The following is a 23,587-nucleotide window of genomic DNA, read 5'->3' as shown; positions in this document are numbered from 1 at the left end:
GTCACTGTGAACTGTGATTTTGTGTTTATTTCTACGCCCTGCAGCCATCTACAGACAGTTCATTTGCAGCATCATTCAGAGTTTTGCATTTTGCTTGAACGTTAGGACTGCTGGAACATTCTGCAGCTGAAGGCCAGAGCTCCACCCAGGTGTCCTTTCCCAGCATGTAGATGAATCTAAAACAATAAAAAAAAAACAGCAAGGGCATAAAAAAAGATGCAACGTCAAAAACATGATACAGACAAATATTATGAATAAATGTAATTTGATTAATAATGCTACAAAATCATAAATTGTCTAAAATGTTAGTTTGCTTGATTTTCTATTTTTAGGCTGTCTTGGTTAACCCAAAAAGAGGAAGTACAAAAAACCCAAGCATTATTTTTAAGTAAGTCAAGTGTACAAATGGTTCAAGAGCAACTCCCATCTTCATCTCTGTAAGAGCAGCTGTATAAAAAGATTCTTGTATATTATTGGAAATCCTGATTTGTCATATTTACCAGATATAACTTGTATGGGTCATGCAACAGTGGGACGAGCTACACAGCTAAACGTGTCGGTAGTGCCTCCCAAATTTTTTTTTTTTTACCAAAATCCCCTTCAATATTCTCCTGTTGGTGTTCACTCTTGTTTTGAGTTACTTGTTCGATTCGGTGATTTCACTTTTCCAAAGAAATAAGGAACAAAGCCACACAAACTGCTCAAATTTACCCTTTTGCTTTTACACTGTCATGGGCCAGTGTGAGGAACCACAACCGTTTGGCTCCTTCTAACACAGCTGAACACAATTGGCCCTGGAATGTAATTTCATTACTAAGCCAGGATTTGTTGAGTCAGCCAGCATGCTGACGCTGGTCTCACTGGTAACTGAGAGCATTTTAGCCAACTGTATCACAGAAGAAGTGATGTCTGCATTATCACCATCACTAAGGACCCCTCAAACCCTTCCCATTGTCTTTTCCAGCTATCCTCCTCAAAGCACTTCAAGAGCCTTCAGACCAAAACCAGCAGATTTAGGACCAACTTCTCCCTCTCTGGTCTATCTCTCTAAAATTCAACTCTCCTGCTGAACCCTCTCTGCCCACATTCACCACTTTAATACTCCCCGTGTCTAATTATCTACCCCTGCTCCACATTGTTACCTGTGGGGGAATAGCTAGAAGAAGAGTTCAGTCCTAGGAACAACTAAGATTCTTCGAACAACCCTCAAGAACTTGTTATCTTTGAGACAAAAGCAGCACGAGTTGATCTGTAAACAGTGTGAGGTCATCTGTTTGCCACACAGAAACACAATACAGCACAACAATGGCAGTGATGTTGAACATTCTGCTCAGTCTCTGGCTTTTTGCCAGACTCTGAACCCAGAAACCGCTGCAGGCAGTAACCAGTGACTACAACCCTTAGCAAATCAGTGACGGACGGTCGCTGCCGTCATGTTTTCAGACTGTCAGCACGCTGGGAGCTAGCAGGTACTGAATAGATCGGGGAAATAACAGACCACGCTGTTGGAAAAAGGTTGTCAATTTGACCCAAACTCATCTGGTAAGTAGTGCTACTGGAAAACCCCCAAATCAAGAAGCAGTCAGACACCTGTGACGGGTACAGATCTGGCAGCACTTGAAGTTTAACCTAGACAGAATTAGCCTGGCCTACCAGACTCGTCCTCTGTTTAATTCTGCACAGAAAAAGAGTCTGGTAACTCACAGGCGGAGAGGCACATGAGGGGCAGGACTAGCCAGCTAAAAAAAAACTATGAGAAAGAAGACGGAAATGCCAACTGTACCGCGCAACACTGTCATTTTTTAGCTGTAGTCAAAAATGGCATCTGGCAATGGCACAAACATCTTATTTTTTTAGAAGAAAGGCTTTTGATGCTTCTAGTTGTGGTTTTAAAGACATTCAAGTCATTTAGAACAGAGGAAAGAGCCGCAGCAAACTCCGCTTCAGTCGCCATGTTTATATACCATACCATACCATGTTTATTTATAGGGCGCATTTAAAAACAGCATAATAGCTGACCAAAGTGCTGTACAGCAGGGAACAGAGGAGCTCCGTAAGAACAGAAATAAAATCAAACAACCTAAAAACAAGATTAAAAATAGATAAAGAAAAGCACCATCTTACTAAAAATATGAAAAAAAATAAAAGCAGGGAAAGCACAGAATAAAACACCAAAGGCAATCAGTCCTAAGATATAGTAAAAGTAGGTCAATAACCAAAGGCATTGTGGTGTGTGTGACATACGCTACTCAGCGCTGATTGGCTCGGTTAGAATTCTCAGGGGGTGGGGCTATTTGGATAGGAGAGTTCCCAGACCCTTTCTCTGTGCATAATTAAACAGAGGAGGAGTCTGGCAGGCCAGGCTAAGACAGAATACCACCAGGAGAACATTGCAGAGGATTTTGTCATAATTCTGGGGTCGCTATGCATTGCTGTGTTGCTCATTCCACAAAAACATGATCTTTCCCAGTTACACCTCAGACACTGAACACTATAATAGCTATCCATATTCACCAGAGGACACTTCCATGTCTTTGTGATTGGTTACCACCAGACACTAAGGCCTGTCACAAGCACAAACTTCTAAAAATTCAGTCCAGACTAGGGTTGTCACGGTGTGAAAATGTCACCTCATGGTTATTGTGACCAAAATTACCACAGATTTCGGTATTATTGCTGTGTTTTTTTTTAATGTGTTACATTTTAAGACAACTAAATAAACCCTCTATATCAGGAAAATAATGTCTTCAGTTTGTGTCTAAATTTAGCCAAAAATTTGTTATTTTGTAATTATGTTGTTTATTTGCTTACATTTTTCCCCTTTAGTATTTAAAATATCAAAATGTGTCCATAACTCCTTATTTTTTGTTAGCCTAGTGAACTAGACCAAATTCTTGCTTTGCAAAGTTTGGTCCAGGAACGCTCCACTGGAACCTCTGCAGCCCCTAGCAGCATTCTGACCGGCCAATCACAGCTCTCTAGAGGGGTTTCAAACATACAGAAAGCTGTGATTGGTCCATAATGGTGGGCCAATCATAGCACTATATCTGCTTTGTGAACCAATCACAGTGCTTTATTTGGCCCTCTATTCATCTGGTGGGTGGGATGATGCAAAAGAGTGGAACAAGATGGCGACAGCTCATTTGAAATGGTTTTTACATGAATTTTGGACTATTTGGATTTGGGCTTTAGTAGATTAAGGAGCAGATAGATGTATTTAAGTTCTTTATTTAGAAAAAAATATGTGTTTTCGCCTTTTTCAACAGCTGACTGCCTTGTTTACTGACATCTGTTGCAGTGAGTACATCACGTTGTTCATTGTCAGCATGTGGGGATCGATTGAAAGACAACGATAGAACCCGCCCCACGACCGAGAGCCTTCAATGGAGCATTGCCAGACTAAACAATATATTTATTTAGTCTGGCTTGCCAGGCTGATTTTTTTGTCTGTTTGATGACATAATTAAAAAAATATGAGATCAGATGATACTCAGTACTCAAGTAGCCTTCTAATCTAACATTTTTTTACCTGTACTTGAGTAATTTCTTGGACAGCTACTTTTACTTGAGTAAAAGGTGTTGAAGTAGTGCTGTTCTTACTTGAGAACAGTTGTTGGCTACTTTACCCAGCCCCGCCTATGGACGCCCAAACAGTTTCCCTCAGTGGGACAAAATAAAAATCTGTGTCCCACTCCTATTTATTATTTCAAGATGTGTTGTTGGTCGTTTCGAGGGTATTACGTTTACTAATTATAGCGCCAGAAAATAAATAAACCCTCTATACAAGGATAATTGTCCTCAGTTTGTCCTTCCAGTGAGCTTTGCAGATTTGATAAAATGTCATCAGGCAGTGATCATTGTTAAATTCATAATAATGCAGCGAGAGTCAACCTATTGCTTTGGCCACCAACTCTCATCTGCCTCCTGGGAGCCCCGTAATGCATGGAGTCATTTCAATATGGGGGTGTCTGCGACACAGTTTAAATACTGGCAGTGGGCGCTGCGGCTGCACTATAGGGCGACTCGTTGCATTCTCCCTCAACCCAAAGTCCTCAAATCATGCATTTTAGCTAAAATGCTAATGTTAACTTGTCTTGCGTTGACTGTAGAGTTGTGGGTGATGGTCACAGATGTGTCATGAGATTCAAAGTGTTGCTGCTTTTCACAGACGCGTTTTCCTGCATGTGCTGCAAACAGGATAGCCGTCTTCTATCAACTGTCCCTCGGAATTCTTCAAATATCCAAAATATGCCCATATTTCCGACTTTGTCTTCTTCTGACAGATGTCCTGAGTGCTGCCTTCTCCTCCTTCAGCAATCATTTCAGCTTTAGCTTCAAGAAAGTTTTGGTTGTAAACTACAAAGTGCGCATGTGCGGCAACTTCAGCAGATGAGACGGTGGCTGGTAAGGGTCACCGCGGCGACGGTAATCCACCGAGATAATATAATATTTTTTTATTTTTATTATTATTGTCAACATTTTTACCGAGGTTTACCGCTACACCAGTTACCGTGGCATCCCTAGTCCAGACAGGATGATTTGAGTTGGTCGATACAAATAACTACTAAATCCTAAATAACTTTACAAACTATTTTTGGAAAATGAAACAGCTAAAACTAAATTGGGGATCTACAATAAAACCTAAGAAGGTAACGGGATCAAAGAAGACAATCAAGACAAACAAGTTTATGCTCTTCCAAAAGACACTTCTACTGAAATCCTGATTATTATGCTGAGGATTTGGAGAGTGGGAGGTTTAACTTGCTCATCTCACCTGTTGGTTTCAGGGTCAACAGTCCACTGGTCATCTTTAGGACCAATGATGAGGTACAGAGATCCCTGTTTTAGCTTGAGTCCTTCTCTGCAGCCTCCATGAGACATGAAAACCCTCTTCTGACCCACTTCAACTGCAGCCTCCACACCTGGCAGAGGCAGTGGGGAAAGAAAACCAACAATTAACCTCATTCTTGTAGACTGTAGAGATCCCTCACAGAAAAAAATGTATAAACACTGAAACCTGTCCATCCACTGGTACATACTCCAGCATGTCTGTCTTACAGAAATACCGAATAACTGCTGTGACCTACCCAGTTTAATAACTTGCGTAATCTCCATCTCATACTTGTCATAGTAGCTCTGGTTGACGCTCAGCACCATCACCTGCCAAACTGAAGCACAGAGTAAACCAAACATGGCCACAGCTACCATAAAATGTGTAACAATCACTTAAAATCTGCATTATTTTTGCTATAGCCTACAGAAATGCATTGCAGACATAAATGTAAGGATGTCAAAAGCTGTGATACAGTTGCTGAACTTGTGTGTTCGTACCATGATGTAAGCTCTTGCAGGCAAATATCTCCCTCTCTTTGTTGGGGAAAGTTTCACTTTCAGTTTTTGAGACACAGCAATCCCCTGTTGAGTGGGACAAAAGCAAACAGCTGGTAAACCAACAGACAACACGAGCAGAAACAAGTTTTCTCCTCTGCAGCCACATTCACACGTTACCCTGAGTGCAGCGACAGACGTCGTCGTTGCAGATTCGGGTGAGTTGTTCTTTGTCCTCTTTAGGAGAGTAAGTACGACTGCAGCGGTGATCTGAAAACAGGCAGGAGGGAAAGAATCAACATCATTTTTAAAGAAAGGCACACATTTCTCAATATGATGAATCCAAATTTCTTTATTTGAAGTAAAGGAGGTCAAATCTGCTCGTATGTGTCTCCTACTGTTAATGGAGCGGGGTAATATGATAGCAGGTTTTGTTTCCACACCTGGATTATAATACTCATAGACAGTAACAGAGGACGGCTGCAGGAGACCGACTTTAAAATGCTGCTGAAGCCTGAAGATTAGGACCTCTGGCTCTTTGTGAGAAACCTAAAAGGTGGAAAAACCATTAGTGCAACAAAAGCAAACAGACCAGAATGTAGGGAGTTTGTTGCAGCGCGCTCCAGAGTTAGTAATAGAATTTCAGTCATTAACTGGGGACATTTTGGTACTCGTACTAAAACAAGACATTTTCTGAGTTAACGTGAACCAAGATCAGAAGAAATGGTTCAGCTGTTTCACGTTGCTCAGTGTAATCACCATGGTAACGATATACCTTTATCTCTCACTCTATCAGACAGTTTGCGTCTGACAAACTCATGAATGAACTTTAGAAACTGTGAGAAACAGAAAAATCTGGATTTTAACGCTTCTGTGGTGTTTTATAGAAGTGAAATGACGTATTCTTCACTTGTTTTAGATTGAGATTAGACTTGAGATTAGAACTCTAAAATTCTCAATAAGTGGGTAAAAGACACAATTGTGTCATGAGGTGCTTTAATGTTTATGCTCTGCATGGCACCCTTAAACAATTTTTTGTAACTAAACACCTGATTTTGTAAAAATACATGACATAAAATGCTAAAAAGTGGCACACATTTGAAAGTCGAACCATTTCTCACTCCAATCCAGAGTTGTTTCGTTTTTACCTTGAACAGGTGAACGATCAGTGAACCTCTTTCACTCAGATTATCAACAATCTGGAAGTTACTGATGTAGCGATCCACTGAGCTGGACAGCTGCACAGAGACAGAAGCAGTTTGTTACTGTAATCAGTGTTAAAAATGACGAGTTCAAGATCAATAAATCCAAGTATAAAACAGCTTTAATGTCAAAGAGAATGGTTTTAACCATAAATTGGATCATCGGTAACCACGTATGACTGGCCTTTACCTTCTCCAGGTCGGAGTTTTCTGGGAGGAATCCGGTGGGGAGAGTAACATCAAGAACCACCATTCTGACATCTCTGGGTCCTAACGCCCTGTAAAAGAGACAGATTAACACTGATAGAAGATCAGACTTCAGATTAGGTGACGGCAGGTTAAACCGAGTAAAAAATGTGTCGTTAAGGATGCAGTAAAATAAATATCAAGAGAAAAAAAGAGAGGTCAGACTGATCCATAGCCCTCAAACTAATAACCTTATTGTCAACTTCCATGAACAAAACTTTGATTTAGCAGCTTTTTACTCTACAAATGTTAATTGATAATTGGGAATTACTTGTGATATTGTTTATGACATTTGAATGACTGAATGTTGGCTCACCTGACTTTGATGGTGATCTGGTAGGACTTCACCACATCAGCTGGAGGCTTTTCTGATGCGGTGCAAAAAAAAGGCAATCAAAGCACACATTTAACTGTTATTTCATTTATGTCACAGTTTAATAATTAGATGTTTAGGTTAAGGAGACCATAAAATCTGTAAAAACATTTAAAATAAGATGGATTTTGGGCACATTTGTCTCTTTTTACCCGTTTTAGTTTAAATGAGTGAATTTTAATCTAGCTGCTTATTTTTCTCCTGGTTTATAACAGAGTCCGGTATATATTTTAATAAATGTTCACTATTAACTCGACCTTCTGCTGTTACAGACTTTGATAACAGCACTGAAATTCCTTTAGTTACTTTTTGCTAAAACCAAAACGATCAAAACCCGCAGACATTTTGAGATGGTTTTACCGCTGGATTCGTCGAGACTGACACTGAGCTCAAAGTCATTGCAGGGTGCGTTCTCGGCCACCTCGTGCAGCTGGTTGTAATGAGTCACAACCTGGAGGGAAAATTTTAAGTATTTTAGTAAATAAATCCGTTCTGAAAACCTGGTTTAATACAAATGTGACAAAAATGCATAAATGTGTCCAAACCTCGAGTATTCCCTGTCCGCTCCCTTGAGCCACTACTTCCAGTTCAACACCAGTAGGCAGCTAAACAGAGAAAAGGACAAAGAAATTGATGAGCCTCTGATCAAATCTCCATCTTCACTAATGGGTGTGTGTTATCTCCTCACACACTCACCCTGGAGGAGCGAGCAGCGAAGGCTGTTTTGGGGTTAAAGTGATAACGCGTTTCTTTGCGTCCCGTCATCCTGAGGTCCACGTTCAGACTAAGGTCATCAGGAGGCGGTCTTTTGATCATGTACTCTGACAGTGCCTGGAGCACTACCATGGTGGACTGAGAGGAGAGAAAACACGAGGTTAACAGCTTTCCTTTGACACGAACATATCTGATTATTCACTCTTATTGTTTAACCCTTTGTTTACTACAAGGTAAATACTGTGCCGATACCTGCGTCGAGCCGTAGCCGCCGCCTCGTCTCCTCTGACTGTTCAGCCACTTAAAGGGAGCTGCAGCATCATCCATGCGTTCCAACTTAACCAAAGCGAGCAGAGCATAGCCGGTCGCTTCCAGTGTGAACAAGTGATTTTCAAGGTCGGGCCAGTGGCTCTTGTCTAAATGAGCAGGAAGAGGAGAAGGTTACTTGGAAATAGATTCATTCACACGTTATCAGCTTTTTCAAAACATTTTTAAAGACAATTTCTTAGGACTAGTTGTTACAGATCCCTTTCAGCACAATAGTTCAGAACTTGGTGGAGTGCGCTTTACCATAGATTTCGTGGTGAAACTGGCGTGACACATCTTCAGTTGTGTGCCCCGACCTCATTGGGTGTTTCGGCCACTTATCACAATACACCCTCTGCCGGGGTTGGCCCACCCCTGGTTGATCAGACCCAGGTGTGTGTCACTCAGAAGCACCACGTCATCATTTGGCAGCCCAAATAGCATCCCTTCGTTTAAGCCACAGCCAGTGACTGCTTTGTTCCGCTGCAGTGGCAAGCTCTTTGATTGCCCTCCGTTGGGCCTGGCCTCTGATCCCTACTTCCTTTAAAAGCCTAATTATGGAACTGGCTACAAAACCTCTGCATCCCACTTCCACTGGCCACACCTTCACGTTCCAACCCCTCCCCTTTGCTTCAGCTGCTAGGCTTGCATACCGCAGCCGCTTTCGTTCAAATGAATACAATTAAACTTTTTTATATTTTTTAATCGTTTTCTTTAGCCAGTATGTGCTAAAATGACCCTTTACAGGACTAATGAAATGTCACTCCGACCCCACCGCCCTCTGTGGCCAGAATGTTGAACTAAGTAAAGGGGAGCTGACAAGCCAGTGCTGGAATCTGTTTCCATCACGTTCCCTGCATGTTTTAGATCGTGAACACAACTGATTTGTTTGATTTAGTGATGAATCACTCCTGTAGAAACGAATGAAGGCTGAGGAGACATTTCAGCTCTTAGATTAAGGTGTTAAAAGGCGAACGCACAGCGTTCACGTTTGCTTTGACTAACGGACACTAGGGGGTGCTAAAAGCAAGAAAACAGAAAGGTATAATTTTAAATACATCTAATAATTTTGGTTCCTGACGTGCTTAAAAAAGAAATTACAGCCAACAGGCTAAAGGAGAGTTCTTCTGCGAGTATGAAAATATTAACTGGACTCAAAATGGCCGTGTGGACACCTGGGGATGCAGCTTGGAGTAAATAGTGGTGGAGGTGGTCAGGGGTCCCCATCAGAGCCAAAGCGTAGGAGGTGATGGCCACCGTGTACGGCCTCCTCCCACGGATCAGCAGAGCTTTTTGCAGGAAGTCAGTCGTCCACTGATTAGCAGCCTACAGCAGAAAGAACAGCATCAACATTTACTGATAGTCATGCACCTGATAAAAAAGAATCCCAAAAGCCAAGATGGTAAAACCCCAGATTTGTGTGTACTTGTGAAGGATTTACCTCCATATCTACACCTGAACTGCTGCAGCCGATTCCCGCCTGCTTGGCTTCAGCGAGCGCTATGTGGACGAAGGCTGTCAATGTTATGCCTGGGTCGTCGCCACGGAGACCGCCCTGGAGGGGGAGGATGGGGGAGGCTTTAAATAAAAGTTACGTTTCAACACTTTATGGGACAAATCAGACCAAAAAAGGGAAACCAAAAGCTACAAGTGGTGCTTATAATCGCATGGTTTGAGTGTGTGTGTTCCTGTGTGTGTCTCACAGTCATCGTGGTGGAGTAAACTGGGTTGTCTTCTTTGTAAACTCCTTTGTGAGGGTGGAGCTTGTTGTTCAGCAGGAAGAGCAGAGGGTCGCACACTTGCTGCTCGTCTATGCCAATGATGGAGTAAGCCATGGAGAACACCTTCACTACGTATGCTGTGATCCTGAAATGCATTTAAACTCATTAAATTAATTATTTAAATCTAATCTTCTTCATCGTCTGTGAAAAATATGACTCCATGTATAATATACGGCACCACGTGCTTGCTCCTTGACTTCTGTAGGGCGGATAAGAGCCATCGCTTCTTCTGTAGGCCAGCTGGTTCTCGTAGCCTAAAACCATAAAATTATTTAATGTAAATAATTACATCATCACCTTCATCACCCTCTCCTTGTTCTGCTCTCCCAACTCATTCCACCTTCCTCAGGATCCACTGATTTCCCTCTTTCCTATTCACTCTCTCTTTCTTTACATTTTTAATCACAATTGTCTATTTTTTGTTCATTTAAAATATATTTTTAATAGGGCCGGGACTTTAACGCGTTAGTTACGATTAATTACTTAGAAAAAAATAACGCGTTAAAAAAAATTAACGCATTTAATCGCAGCTTGCATTTCAAGCACGGCGGAACCTTTGTCATTGCACAATTTCCTCGTAGACTGAATATCACTGTGTACAGTGCTAATGGCTACTAAAATGGAATAAAAACAGAAAGAAGTTGCCTTGCTTGGACTGATGCAGGATTTAGGAAACACGTCCGCCTCTTTTCTCAACTTGGAAATAATAAAACTTCCAGACAACAACGGAGTCCGTGTCGTGGACATTTTTCAGAGATCGTCTCTGTTGCGGCTGCCCGGTGGCATCGGAAACTTTACAAAAGTTGCGGTAAGCTATATTTTTAACATTTACGTAACATCTGTGCAGCGCTGAAAGCACCAGACAGCATAATTCTGTGCCCTAACAGTAATTTATGAAAGTAGTCAGACAAACGAGAGGCACCTGTCTGCCGCTAGGAGAACGCTCCGTGTTCTCACTACTCTGTAAAGAATCACAAACAACGTGTCTTAAAGTTGAAAACAGAAGTTTAAGTTAAAACAGAAACACTCTGAAACTTTTCTGATGATTTTCTAAACAATTCTGTCTGGGAATTATGTGTTTCTGAGACGAGTCACTGTCTAAACATCACATGCATTACTATCATTAAGCAGCAAGGTGTGTTGAAGCTGTCATCAGCTAAGGGTCGGATGCTTAAGTGCATCAGGGGCAGCGAGGAACGAGGAAGTTGTGATCAGGCTGGAGATCACACCAGATTCGCTGCTGCAGGTGTGAATCTGTGGGTCTGCAGCATCCCCTTCTTAACGTGACATCAGGACTTCCCATGTAACGAAGGTCCGCTCACCTGTTCGTCAGATCATTATTTCCTCGCCATGATCTTTTATCATCCCATCAACCTCCAGTCATCCAACTGGAACCAGTTAGTGTTCCTGATCATTCTCAGAATATGTCATGCCTGCTCTGGTGTTAAAAGTTAGTACATTTAAGTCCTAGATCATATTTGTGCCTGTTCTACTTTCATTTTGAAGGATTATTATTTATGTGTTTTTACTACATTATGAGTAGAAATAAAATAAAAACTCCCGATTATACAAACAAGTGAAACTGGAAAAATTAGAATCTGGTGCAAAGTCAAATTTATTTCAGTCATTCAACTAGACAGAGAGACTATTTGAAGGCTCAGGAACACTTTGCAGGTGTTTTCTATTTGTGATTATAAATTTTAGTTGATTTGGGTTTGTTTCATATCACACAGTGACATTTGAATAATTAAAATGCATTTTTTTATTAAAAGCTTTAGTTTACAGTAATAACCATGTCTAATGTTTGATTCTCTGTCTCATAATTTTAATTAAAAGTTTTACTTTGAGAGCACATTTTCCTGAACGATTAAAATGTGATTAATTGAGATTAATTAATTACAAAGCCTGTAATTAATTAGATAAAAACATTTAATCAAGTCCCAGTCCTAATTTTTAATCATTTTCTAAATTATTTTTTATATTTTTACATTTTTTGTTTTTGTGAAGCGCCTCATGATTTTTATCTTGAGAGGCGCTATAGAAAAGATCTTTTCTTCTTCTTCTTCTTCTTCTTCTAAAATGATGATGCAGCAAAGTAAAACATCCACCCATTGTCTGAACACGCTTGTCCATGTAGGGTTGCGGGGGGGCTGGTGCCTATCTCCAGCGGTCAATGGGCAATCAGGCGGGGTACACCCTGGATAGAGTGCCAGTCCATCGCAGGGCAACAAAGAGACACACAGGACAAACAATCATGCACACACACACACACACCCTAAGTACAATTTGGATGACCAATCAACCTAACAGTCATGTTTTGTACTGTGGGAGGAAGCCGGAGTACCCGGAGAGAACCCACGCATGCACAGGGAGAACATGCAAACTCCATGCAGAAAGATCCCAGGCCAGGAAGCGAACCCAGGACCTTCTTGCAGCAAGGCAACAGCTCTACCCACTGCACCACTGCAAAGTAAAACATCTGACACTAAAATGAGATCATAATGAAAGCATTTGTTTCTATCAACAGTAAATCTGTGTTTTTATCCATGAATGTGTCAAAAATCCATCCATGTTATCTTCAAATTTAAGAAATCCTTTAAATATTCAGATTTTTGCTTCTAATATCCAGGAATAAACACTTTCTTCTGACCTCTTCTGATGTATTGTATGGCTTCAGCTCTCCGATCCACCCCCACAGTCTCCCAGTTGTTGGTACGGTCCAGATAGAGAGTGGCAATGAGTGGCAGAGTGATGGTGGCCAGGTTCTGCTCCACACAGCCTCCGGGCATCCGGATCAGAGCCGCCAGAGAGTCGTCGCTGATGGAGTTGTCGATGCTGTCAGCCAGTACGTTGCCTGGAAACAAATGGAGAGGATGATAGGGACTTATCATGATTATATTTTTGATTATTTAGTCTTTTGGCTCCATGACTCACCTCTGACATTGATGAACGTCTCTGGTACGGAGTTTGGAACAACTGATTTCAGGTCAATTTTACTTACTAGAACCCTCTGACTTCCTGTAGGAGATAAAAGAATATTAAAGCTCCACTGGAGCTTCTGGATGTTGCAAAAGCAGAAAAATGGTACCAATACCTCCTTCAGCAGATGGGTTCAACACTGCACTCCAAACTTTAGTCTTCTCCACTCCATCCATCTGTTAGGGTCAGGAAAAGACAACATCGGATTTGTTTGTAAATGTATATTTAAAATCACTAAAAATAAAATACATAGCTGATTTTATTTTGAAGCAGAGACAGACTCACCACTACTCTCAGAAACTTCTGGACACGGTCACCCCCCGCGTTGTTTCGGCCAACCACCATTACTTCCAGTGGAAGCTTTCCCACCACCAGCGGTACGATGGTGTACGTCACCGCCACAGAAGAGTCGGCTGCCAATGACACTTCCTGTGTGTGTCTGTCCTTAAAAGCAACACTGCACATCCCTTCAGTTTTCATTAGCACCACCCTGACCTGAGCAGAGAACAGCTCCAGGATAGTGAACATCAACATAAAAATACTTTAAATAAAGGATGTGAACGATTCTCTCACATGCAGATCATCGGATCCATAGTTGTGGACCACAGCTTTGATCTCAATCTGCTCGTTCCTCGCCACTGAATAAGGCAGCCTCAGGTCAACAAAGAAACGTTTCCACGCTCTCACGTTGTACGGCTCGGCAACACAGAAACCTACAGCCAGAACCTAATTAATGATTTAAACATGAGCATTGACATGATGTTGTGGTTGTAGTTCTTGGGACTGTTTTCATGTCTTTCTCCACCTAATCAACTAACCATGCTCCCCTGTGGCTGTTCAACCATCTCCAACTGCGCCTCCATGATTTAGGCTCCTTGTATTTACAGCTCTGATGCCAAATTATCCACAGCCAAGTCTTTTTTCAGAAAAATCAAATTTGCATAAATCAAGTCAAGTCTTCTTACAGTAAAGTAAAATCAGGTCTGATTTACGTCACATTTCCTTCAATTCAAGTCAAGTTTGCTTTAAACGAAGTCAAGTCAAGTCTGATTCAAGTTTCAAGTCAAGTCTTCTTTAAGTCAAATCAAATCTGATTTACGTCACATCTGCTTAAAGTCAAGTCAAGTTTGTTTCAAGTCGAGTCAAGTTTGCTTTATACGAAGTCAAGTCAAGTCTGATTCAAGTCAGCTGAAAGTATGCATAAGTCAGTTCAAGTCTTTAAGTCAAATCAAGTCTGATTAAAGTTTCAAGTCAAGTCTGCTTTAAGTCACGTCTGATTTAAGCCAAGTTTATTTGAAGTCAAGTTTGCCTTAAATCAAGTCACGTCTGATTCAAGTTTCAAGCCAAGTTTTATTTAAGTCAAGTCTGCATAAAGTCAAGTCAGTGTTGCTTTAAATCAAGTCAAGTCTGATTTAAGTTTCAAGTCAAGTCTATTTCAAGTCACGTCAAGTTTTTCTAAGACAAATTTGTTTCAAGTCAAGTTTGCTTTGAATCAAGTCAAACCTGATTCAAATTTCAAGTCACGTCAAGTTTGTTTCAAGTCAAGTTTGCCTTAAATTAAGTCAAGTCTGATTCAAGCTTCAAATCAAGTGTGATTTAAAAGTCTGCTTCAAGTCACGTCAAGTTTGTTTCGAGTCAAGTCAGTTTTGTTAAATCATAATCAACTGTTGCTTTTTGACGCGTTTAGAGAGCCAACGTTTAAGGCCTTGTGGACAGTTTTTGTTTGTACATAAAAAAGAAAAAAAAGTTTAAATTGTTTCAAGACGTGGTAAGGCAGTAAAAATGTAAAAACAGGGTCCGTTTACTCCTGCAGTTCACTGTACCTGTTTGAAGTGATGCGCTGATAGCTAGAACCCCCCACTCCGTGATGCTGTCCGGTAACGCGTTGTCCACATTTTTAAACGCAAACCTGTTGATCAATTTCAGATTTTCATTTTCTGCAGAAAATCAGATCCAAAAAATATAGCTGAACTTGCCTAATATAAATATTTGAAACCTTTGTTTAAAGTAAGGGAGGAGTTACTTTCTCCCACTGCTTGTATTTGTCTCACTCACCCGTCCCTGTCCACTTGGCTCGGCAGACTAACGTCCATCCACAACCAGGACTCGTAGAACTTGGATCGAACGTACACTTGGGTCTCCTCCATGTATTCCTCCCACTCTTCATCCTCCACTGAGTCTTCTTCGTACAAGTTAGGAACTGTTCCCTCCATGGCCTCGAGAACAGGAGGACTTCCAGGTCTCACTCTATCTAACTGTTCTGCGTTTGAATAGGACATTCCAGGCATACTCCGTCCTGCTACCTGCGGCCTCTCCACTCTTCCCCACTCTGTTAAGACCGGTAATTAAACACAGTGGTGTAAAACTAGTTGAAAACAAAATTTATATAGACTTAAGATTATGAAAAATAAAAATAATTTGGAGATTGATACACCTGAAGAGCTTTTACCAAAATTATGTCGTGAGAGAGGTATCCGTGGTTGTTTTAACACAAATTGCTGAGGGTGGAAAGAGAAGGTGGGTGGAGGAGTGGTTGTTGGAGGAGCAGTGGTCATAGGTGGAGGGGTGGTGGGAATCGCTGTGTCAAACACCTGGTCCCTGTAGGTGGCGCAGCAGTAACGGAAAGCCAGTAGGCACTCTGGGCCCTCGGTGATGTACAAGGAGCGCCGAGTGCAGGAGTACGGCATTGGAATATCCCTCAGACCGTCTCTGCAGCAGCGATGCTGAAGCTTCTCCTTGTAGTGGTTCTCTGGAGGTGGAGGGGAAGAATAAAACTATTTGGGTGTGGTTTTATTTAAATGGAAAACTCGTGCTACAGAACTGATGGCTGCATAAATATTTGCATGAATAATAAAGCTTTAGAGATTGAAACTGTTTTAAATTGGTCATAATCCAAATTTCAACTGGCCCTACAGTGATTAGTCATTACCTCATCTGCCCAATCAAATCTATCCAAGCAAAGGTTGTTCGAAGAACAATTTATAGGGCCCTGTGTCCACATATGTGGACATTGGCTCCTTGCACTTTAACAATTTTATCATCTTCACTTTAGACCTTTTTGTTATTATTTATAGACACATGCATTGACTTAAACATTTTTTTTGTTTTCTTTCTTTTTTATCGGAAATTAGACAATTTTTTAATTTAATGTAATTTTTATTTCATTTTAATATTTGTAATTTTGTTTCTGTTAATGAGAGTAGACTACTCTGTAATAGTTAGATGTATTTTTTCTTTTAAATCGCATCAAATACAGGTTCAGGTCTCAGGAGGTTAAGACACGTATATCCTCTTCAACCAACCTGAACAAATAAAACGGCAACTGATGATTAATAAAACACAAAACCTAAATGACATAAAACAAAAAACAGATGTTTTTGTTAGACTCACCTAGACGTGCTTTACGGGCTAGAAGTTCAGCAGAGCGCCTCCTTCTGGCACTGCTGGGACACTGCAGTACTAAAATTAGATGAGCAGAGAGGGTAGAAGTAAAATTTAAGTGGTGATTTTTGTTGATATGTACCTTTCTTTTAACGTTAGACGCACATTAAGAGATGCATCTTAATAAAAGAAAATAAAAATATCATTTAAGCATGAAAAAAGTTTGAATGTAAAAGATTCACAGCAGTAGAAAGCAAAGCTGAGCCACAAAAACAGAATTTCAACCAATGAAATACCAGAGAAAGTATTTGTTACTAGAAAACAAAAGTAGAGAGTCAGCCCTATCTCTGAGAGGTTTGGTTCAAGTCAACAGGTTTTTGACACATTTCAAAACTGAAACTTTAGAAAAAATAGCAAAACAACCATCTTACTTAATGTTTAAAGACTACCAGCTTATGGAATGCCTCATTCTCAGCAAACATTCAGAGCTAACAAACCGTCATACGCTCTAAGAGGAAACGGACTCAGAAAATTTCTACAACAGCTTCTTATCGAACGTTTAATAAAAAACAGTATTTTAAAAAAAGAAGAGGTGAAAATCCCTCAAACCAAGATCTGTTTGTTCTCACCCTGTCTGGTTGGAGTTTTGAAGCCAGTGTTGGACAGATAAACAAGTCCTGCGTCTGTAAAAACTCCAGAAGCATCTCGACCCCCTCCTCTGGTGCAGCCGATGTCTCCGTTCTCCACCACGTCCCAAATCTGGACAAAGTGACGAATACGTTTCAGTTTGGCTTCTTTGTTTTGTGACACCACACCATTTTAACGGGTATTTTTATTCTCTACACTTATTTTACTCTTTCAGTAACAAATGAAACAGTTACAAACACAGACCTTCCTCTGTGTTAGTCTGTCCTTGTTCAGGAGGTAAACGGCGTTGTCCACTGCCACCAGGCTGACCTTTGACCCCGGCTCTCCTCTGATCTGAAAGTGTAACCTCTTCCCAGGTGTGTAGTCTCTGGGCATGCCGTCAACTGGCCCAACTTTGAGCTACAATTTCAAATAAAGTTTTAAAAACGCAACAAATGTGGACTAACAAAGGAAAAGAAGGGAGGAAACAGCACAAATGTGTCCTCTCCGCTTCATTTTGATAAAGACTTTGACGGTCCTCAAATGCCTCAAATAGATAGTTTTTGTTTTACAGAAATACTGAATTTTAACACAAATATTGAATATGGAGCATGTCCAGCAGCTGCTTTGATATAACGTGTGACCCTGACGTTTGACTCCCTCACCCCTCTGACACACGTATCCACCACATCGATCCAGACGGAGTCCGAAACCACTTCCTCTCGTCCCACCCAGGGAAGGCTGTAGAACGCCACCACACGAAACGATGGCATCATCTCCGAAGTTACCGCCAAGTCAACAGTGGTGACCAGCTGATCCATTACATCCTGGTTCTTAGCAGCTATTATTTTACCTTTGTTGACCACCTGCACATTTGGAAGGGAGCATGAAGGGATTGCTACACTTTCTTATAAATTTGATAAATTACGAGAAATAAAAATGAGGGTTTTCCTCCCACCAGGTAGGTGATTTGTTTGATGTGCTCTCTCAGTGTCTTGTCGGATAAGGAGACAGAGAACTGCATGGACAGACTCTCTCCTACAGACACCCTGTTGCTGCCTGTGGAGATGTAAAGGTAGTTCTGGTTTTCGTCAAAGCTGGCGTAGGGAATAACAGTGATCTGTTTTCTGGCTTGCTGATCTGGTCTCAGGTCAGCATGTGCAGTCTCAGCCTGAAGAGGAAAAAAAATGTTATTAGCTTGTTGCTGTTTCAACGTTCCAAAGACGTTCTCTTATGAGTAAAGTGTGACGTGGCTGTACTCACAGTGATGGTTTGTGGCATTCTGTCTTTTGGCATATTGATGCTGGCTCTGACAGAGCCGGATGACACTATCAGCGGTGTATCCAGAAAGGTCAGCTTCAAGATGACGTTATGAGCCGGTGAACCGTCATGGTGGCTCACCAGAATCTAGAAAACAAGAGAAAGCTAGTCTAGAATCAAGACCTTCATTTGATAGGAGGGCTTCCAGGCTAAGAGAAAGCTTCATCGGAACCAAAAAAGTATTTAGTGATGACCCAAAACGTGGTGCTTGCTTACGGTGACGTCAAATGGCAACCCTGGTTTGAAGTACTTTGGAGTGTCCCTGAAGGATAAATCATACGGGGACTCCACGATTTTAATGCCGGTCTTCTCAGCCTCAACCAGATCGCTTCCTGCATAGGTGGAAAAATAAATCCCACACAAAAGTACAGTCTTCAGAACGTCGTTCAAACACGACACTGAAACAGAAAGGAACTTTTCGGAATTAAAATATGTTCAGTTCTTGCTGTGACTCAAATCTGTGATCAGTGCTTCAACTATCCACGTCACATTTCTCACAAACAGTTGCATCTGGATTCGGACTCAACGGTTGTCCAGAAGATCAGATGACACTCTAATTCACATTTAACCTCAGATTACATCAGATTTATAGTGTTGACTCCAGATTATTTATCTAAGCACAAAGACATCGTCCTTTGAACCCAAACCAATCAGCCATACTCCATCTACTGTACGTGTTTGTGATTTGGAGACATTTTACTTTATTTTTCCACCAACCATTGAGCCCACTAACACAGACGTACAGACTGAGATGGCTCTTACCTGTCTGGGTGAGCACAGAGGCCTTCACATAGACTGAGTGACCCACCAACACTTTAATATCAGGGTAAGAAGCCTTGATCTCCTCCATAGTCAGAGTGACAGTTCCTCCATCCAGCTGCACAAGAAGAAGATAAGTTCACCCAGAACCAGGCAAAAAATAAATAAATCAACCAAATTAATGATGGCCATAGGTACGGCATACATTTTAGGACATCCTCAGGTGTCAGGTGTCGGGTATTCAATTCAAATTCAAAAATACTTTATTAATCCCAGAGGGAAATTAATTGTTTCAGTACAGACAATTCCAGGATCAGACATACATACATAGACACATGACAAGAATTGGTGACTGGGGTCATTCACAACACGAGTCGCACTACCGTTATAGATCAATAGGTCTCAGTTGTATGGCATACATTTTAGGACATCCTCAGGTGTCAGGTGTCAGGTCTCAGGTGTCAGGTATCAGTTCTCAGGTGTCAGGTGTCAGGTGTCAGGTCTCAGGTGTCAGGTCTCAGATGCCAGGTCTCAGTTGTCAGGTGTCAGATCTCAGTTGTCAGGTGTCAGGTTTCAGATGTCAGATCTCAGTTGTCAGGTGTCAGGTCTCAGATGTCAGATCTCAGTTGTCAGGTGTCAGGTCTCAGATGTCAGATCTCAGTTGTCAGGTGTCAGGTTTCAGTTGTCTGACATCGTCTGAGTCGTGGCGCTTAACAGAAGTCAAACATCATAATCTCCAAACAGCTGTAAATAAGTGACTCAGACTTACATCTGACACCTGCTTCATCAATGGTAATCTTTTCATCTCTTGGTTGATTTTAACTCCAAACACGACGTAAGCTGTCCCCTGGACAGGCTCGTTGTACAGATACCTAAAATAAATCCACAGAAAATAACTCGTGTCTCAGAAATACTTAACTTTTGATGTCAAAATGGCGACACATTATAAATGTCACACACACACACACACACACACATATATATATATATTTATGTGTGTGTGTGTGTGTGTTTTTATTAAACCAACCTGGCGGAAATTTCTACGACCAGTTCAGTGTCGTCCCAACTAAGGAAGGTCGTCTTTGGTGTCAGTGTAACGTTGAACGTGGGAAGAACTAAAAAAAATTAAGTACTTTATTTTGAAAACTTTTCAATCACTTTTCATTAATTAAAAAGCAGATAAAGTTGAAAGATGGGTAATATTTGGCCCCTTTCTTGACTTTATATAGAGCATTATTAAGCATTAATAAACTATTAAATAAAATACTAACAACTGCTTAACAATAATGTTATTAAGTAATGCATTGTTAAGCACACACGCCCCCTGGCCTTTTGTCCTAAACTTAAGGGCACTTAATAGTTAACAATATTCGGAACACTAATAAAGAAACCCTTTGTTTATTAATGCTTAATAATGCACCAAGTACTGTTAATAAAGGGACTCTTATTGTAAAGTGTTACCGAAAGATGTCCAGAACTTTATATACAATGAGAGTCACTAGAAGGAATAAGAAATAAAATGCTAATCTCTTTAGAATAAGTAAACTCGGATTAACTTCTCTTACTATATTTTTTCACCTCAAACTTGGAGGTGAAAGTGTTCTGCTGCCAGTTGTCGAACTTTGCCGTCAACACCCACGCTCCTTCACTGCAAAACAATTATAGAGCAAATAAAACTAAAGAAACAGATTGATGGTCTAACTGGTAAATTTGATTTATTTCAGGTATAGTGTGATGTTTTTAGACATACAAACCCTTAAAAATAACAAATTTGTCCTTCAATTTGCTGAAAATCTTCATTTCACTTTAACATCGAATCATAGATAAGTTTTTGGAAAAACATTCCTTCATTGAAGGGAATTTTTCCTCCTTTTTGTTTGCACACATTGCACAACTTTAACTGGGTTACATGGAAGCCTAAGGTAAACATTGCAGTTAGTAAGTCTGAATGCAGATGGGTAAATGTTTCAAAAATGTCCCTAAACTTAAGAATTATGACAATATGTAATCCGTGATGCTGCTTTTGATTTGATTTTTTTTAAAGAATGAAAAATAGAAGTGGTCTAAATTCTAAACAGATAAAAAAAAATCTCTTTATGGTGAAATTTTGAACATTCCCCAGCAGAACAGAAGGAGCTAAATCTAGTTGGCCTTACTTGGCGATTTCAGAAAGAGGAAACTTGTCAGTGAAGACGCCGTCAACAGCTCTGGACATGGGGATCTGTTTGACCACCACACCGGCTGGATCCTGAAACAAAACATAAATCCAGATGTTTACATTAATCATTACATGAGATTAGACTCTTTATTAACAGGCACTGCTGGGAATTAACCTGGATTTCTATTGAGATGGAGCTGTCCATGGCCTTAAAGAAGGGAGACGACACAAAGCTTCTGAATCGAACTGGTGAAAAGAACCAGAAAATACACAAACCAAAGTTTAAATTACAGCTACTGGGAAGCCTGAGTGAGTGACTGGTTTTGTTCTCACCGGTGTCTCCGGGTTTGTAGATGGGCTTGTCTGTTTGGATGTAGATGTACCCGGATTGGAAGGACACCATCAGTGCCTTCTCCTCTGTGTGGTGAGCCCCGAAACTCACTTTCAGATACACAAACTTGTTCCTTTTCTCCTCACGGTTCAAACGATCAGATGAAACCTTGAGCAAAAATAAACATTAATATTTAAATCAACTGAAGAAATATGAAATCACGAGCCAGCCGAAGCACCTGAATGCTCTTCAGGGAGTAGAAGCCATTTTCCTGATTGAGTGTGACGGAGTCCCGAAAGAGCTCGAAGGTTTTGGTGAAGTCCATGACAAAGATGGAGACGTCGATGGGGTTGGTAGCTCCATCTGCCTTTAAAAAAAGGTTCTCCTGACTGTCTGTCCTCAGGATGTCCGGAGACACTACGGTGAACCTTACAAATAAAAACGTGTGAGGCAAGTGAAGATTTTAAATGGTCAGATTAGTTTTGATTAGGTGGGGGGGTCTTTTGTTGTTGCTGATATTAACATTATTGGAACTTATTGGCATCAACACAACTTTTACATACATGCACATGTCATATATCAAAGCCCTCAGCATCTTCTCTCACTCAATGTCAAAATCTGAGGAGTCCAAGGTTTTGTTTTGGAGATATTTTTGTTTGTTTGGAACAACTGGTCGAACTTAAATTGAATCAGTATTCACATTTTGCACATATGTTTAAAGTTTTAGTATGCATGACAGAAAATGTGCGATGGTAATTTCCTAATGATATCGGCATCGAAAATTAAGACGTATCGATAAAAAAGCAGACATTGAATTCCTAATTGTGCATAAAAAGTTCTACTTGAACAACATGGACCTTTCTACTATAAAAGGGCATAGATATCATAACAAGAAAGTTTTATTACATAATTTGACAAAAGAAAAAAGCTTTAAACCAAGCTAGAAAAGGAATGAAATACTTTGTTTTAGCTAAATAAATGTGTGTTCACTAGTGGTGTCAAAGTGTGGTTAAAGAAAAGTCACAAGAAACTAAAGACAACAAAATAACACGAGTTGTTAATTTTATTTAATCTAGTTTTGTTGTTGGTGGAAAATAATGGTGTTTAGTGAACGGTACCTTGGTGAAGAACTAATCGGTTTTTGATTCCTGCAAATAAACGAAACAAGAGTTTGTTTTGGCCACGACACACACAAAAAAACACTAAACCATGTTTTAATCTGGTTTTCACAAATCAAACTTTACATTTTTGATCCAGTGACTAAATGTCTAAAACAATAAATACAATCATATGAAAAAAATTAACCATTTGTGCATAATTATTGTCTGGTTAAAAGACTCAGGATTGATTACTTACGGGTGGGTTTCCAAATAACTCTCGAATGACTTAAACCTGAGGAGAGTGAGAAAATTTACCTGAAGCCATCGGGGGCTTTATTCTGTCTGATCCGTTTACAGATACTTACCTGCTGCTCCAGTGTCTGCAATAAAAAGTTTAATTAGTTAAAAACAAATTTATCCTAAAAGTGGAGGGGAATCAGAGAAGTGAAGCTCACCCCCGAAGCCTCTGAGAATTAATCTGTCCATGTGCTTTGAAGAAAAGCGTAAAAAACACAAAGCTGTGAAGTCCCCACTGAACCATGGTGACTGGTTTCAGTGGACTGTGGTCCCACAGAAACTGGTCAAAGATTTAAAAAAACCTCATGGGGGGGTCTGATCAATAGGGAACAAATACAAGAACCCATAGAGCACCCTTTGATCCCAGTCAGTCGGTCAGCTGGAAAAGAGGAACTTCCAATGATTACATAAAGTTGTTTCATCTGTTTTTCTGTAGAGATTCCAAAACTTACATCTCGTTTGGTTTTAACTCTGCTTCATTTGACCTACAGAGACAGTGAAGGAAATGTGTGTGTGTGTGGTGGTGGGGTAACACAATAAAGAATGTTTAATTTATTATAGATTTAAAATACATGAAAATGAATGAATGAATGAATACTAGATTTGTTCTTAATAGAACTTAAGACAGAAAACATTAAATATTTAACCTTTTTAACTTTCAGATATCTGTAAATTCTCCATAAAT

General features: G+C 40.4%; 1 protein-coding gene across 1 annotated transcript; it reads right to left on the bottom strand.

The window, feature by feature from the left end:
* Positions 1-7: 7 nt before the first annotated feature.
* Positions 8-23,431, bottom strand: LOC107391131 (complement C3). The gene is made up of 44 exons (XM_015968224.3): positions 23,061-23,431; positions 22,971-22,985; positions 22,862-22,897; positions 22,624-22,653; positions 21,744-21,933; positions 21,508-21,673; positions 21,350-21,420; positions 21,173-21,264; positions 20,582-20,664; positions 20,044-20,131; positions 19,786-19,888; positions 19,020-19,134; positions 18,474-18,589; positions 18,201-18,344; positions 17,896-18,108; positions 17,603-17,803; positions 17,202-17,357; positions 16,940-17,069; positions 16,320-16,388; positions 15,379-15,678; positions 14,985-15,258; positions 14,753-14,838; positions 13,503-13,642; positions 13,215-13,424; positions 13,045-13,105; positions 12,885-12,968; positions 12,601-12,804; positions 10,129-10,204; positions 9,873-10,035; positions 9,611-9,724; positions 9,345-9,495; positions 8,116-8,279; positions 7,846-8,001; positions 7,695-7,754; positions 7,510-7,600; positions 7,093-7,144; positions 6,721-6,808; positions 6,477-6,566; positions 5,772-5,877; positions 5,509-5,598; positions 5,332-5,415; positions 5,088-5,168; positions 4,775-4,922; positions 8-176 (listed from the first exon to the last, which is right to left on the bottom strand). Exons 1-44 carry the CDS (start codon positions 23,144-23,146, stop codon positions 32-34), a joined length of 5,322 nt encoding a protein of 1,773 aa, XP_015823710.1. The 5' UTR covers positions 23,147-23,431; the 3' UTR covers positions 8-31.
* Positions 23,432-23,587: the final 156 nt, after the last annotated feature.

Source organism: Nothobranchius furzeri, chromosome 4 (assembly GCF_043380555.1).
Source record: "Nothobranchius furzeri strain GRZ-AD chromosome 4, NfurGRZ-RIMD1, whole genome shotgun sequence".
In the NCBI taxonomy this organism is placed as follows: Eukaryota; Metazoa; Chordata; class Actinopteri; order Cyprinodontiformes; family Nothobranchiidae; genus Nothobranchius; species Nothobranchius furzeri.
The sequence above is the reverse complement of the archived record's forward strand: the minus strand, read 5'-3'. Positions and strand labels throughout refer to the sequence as shown.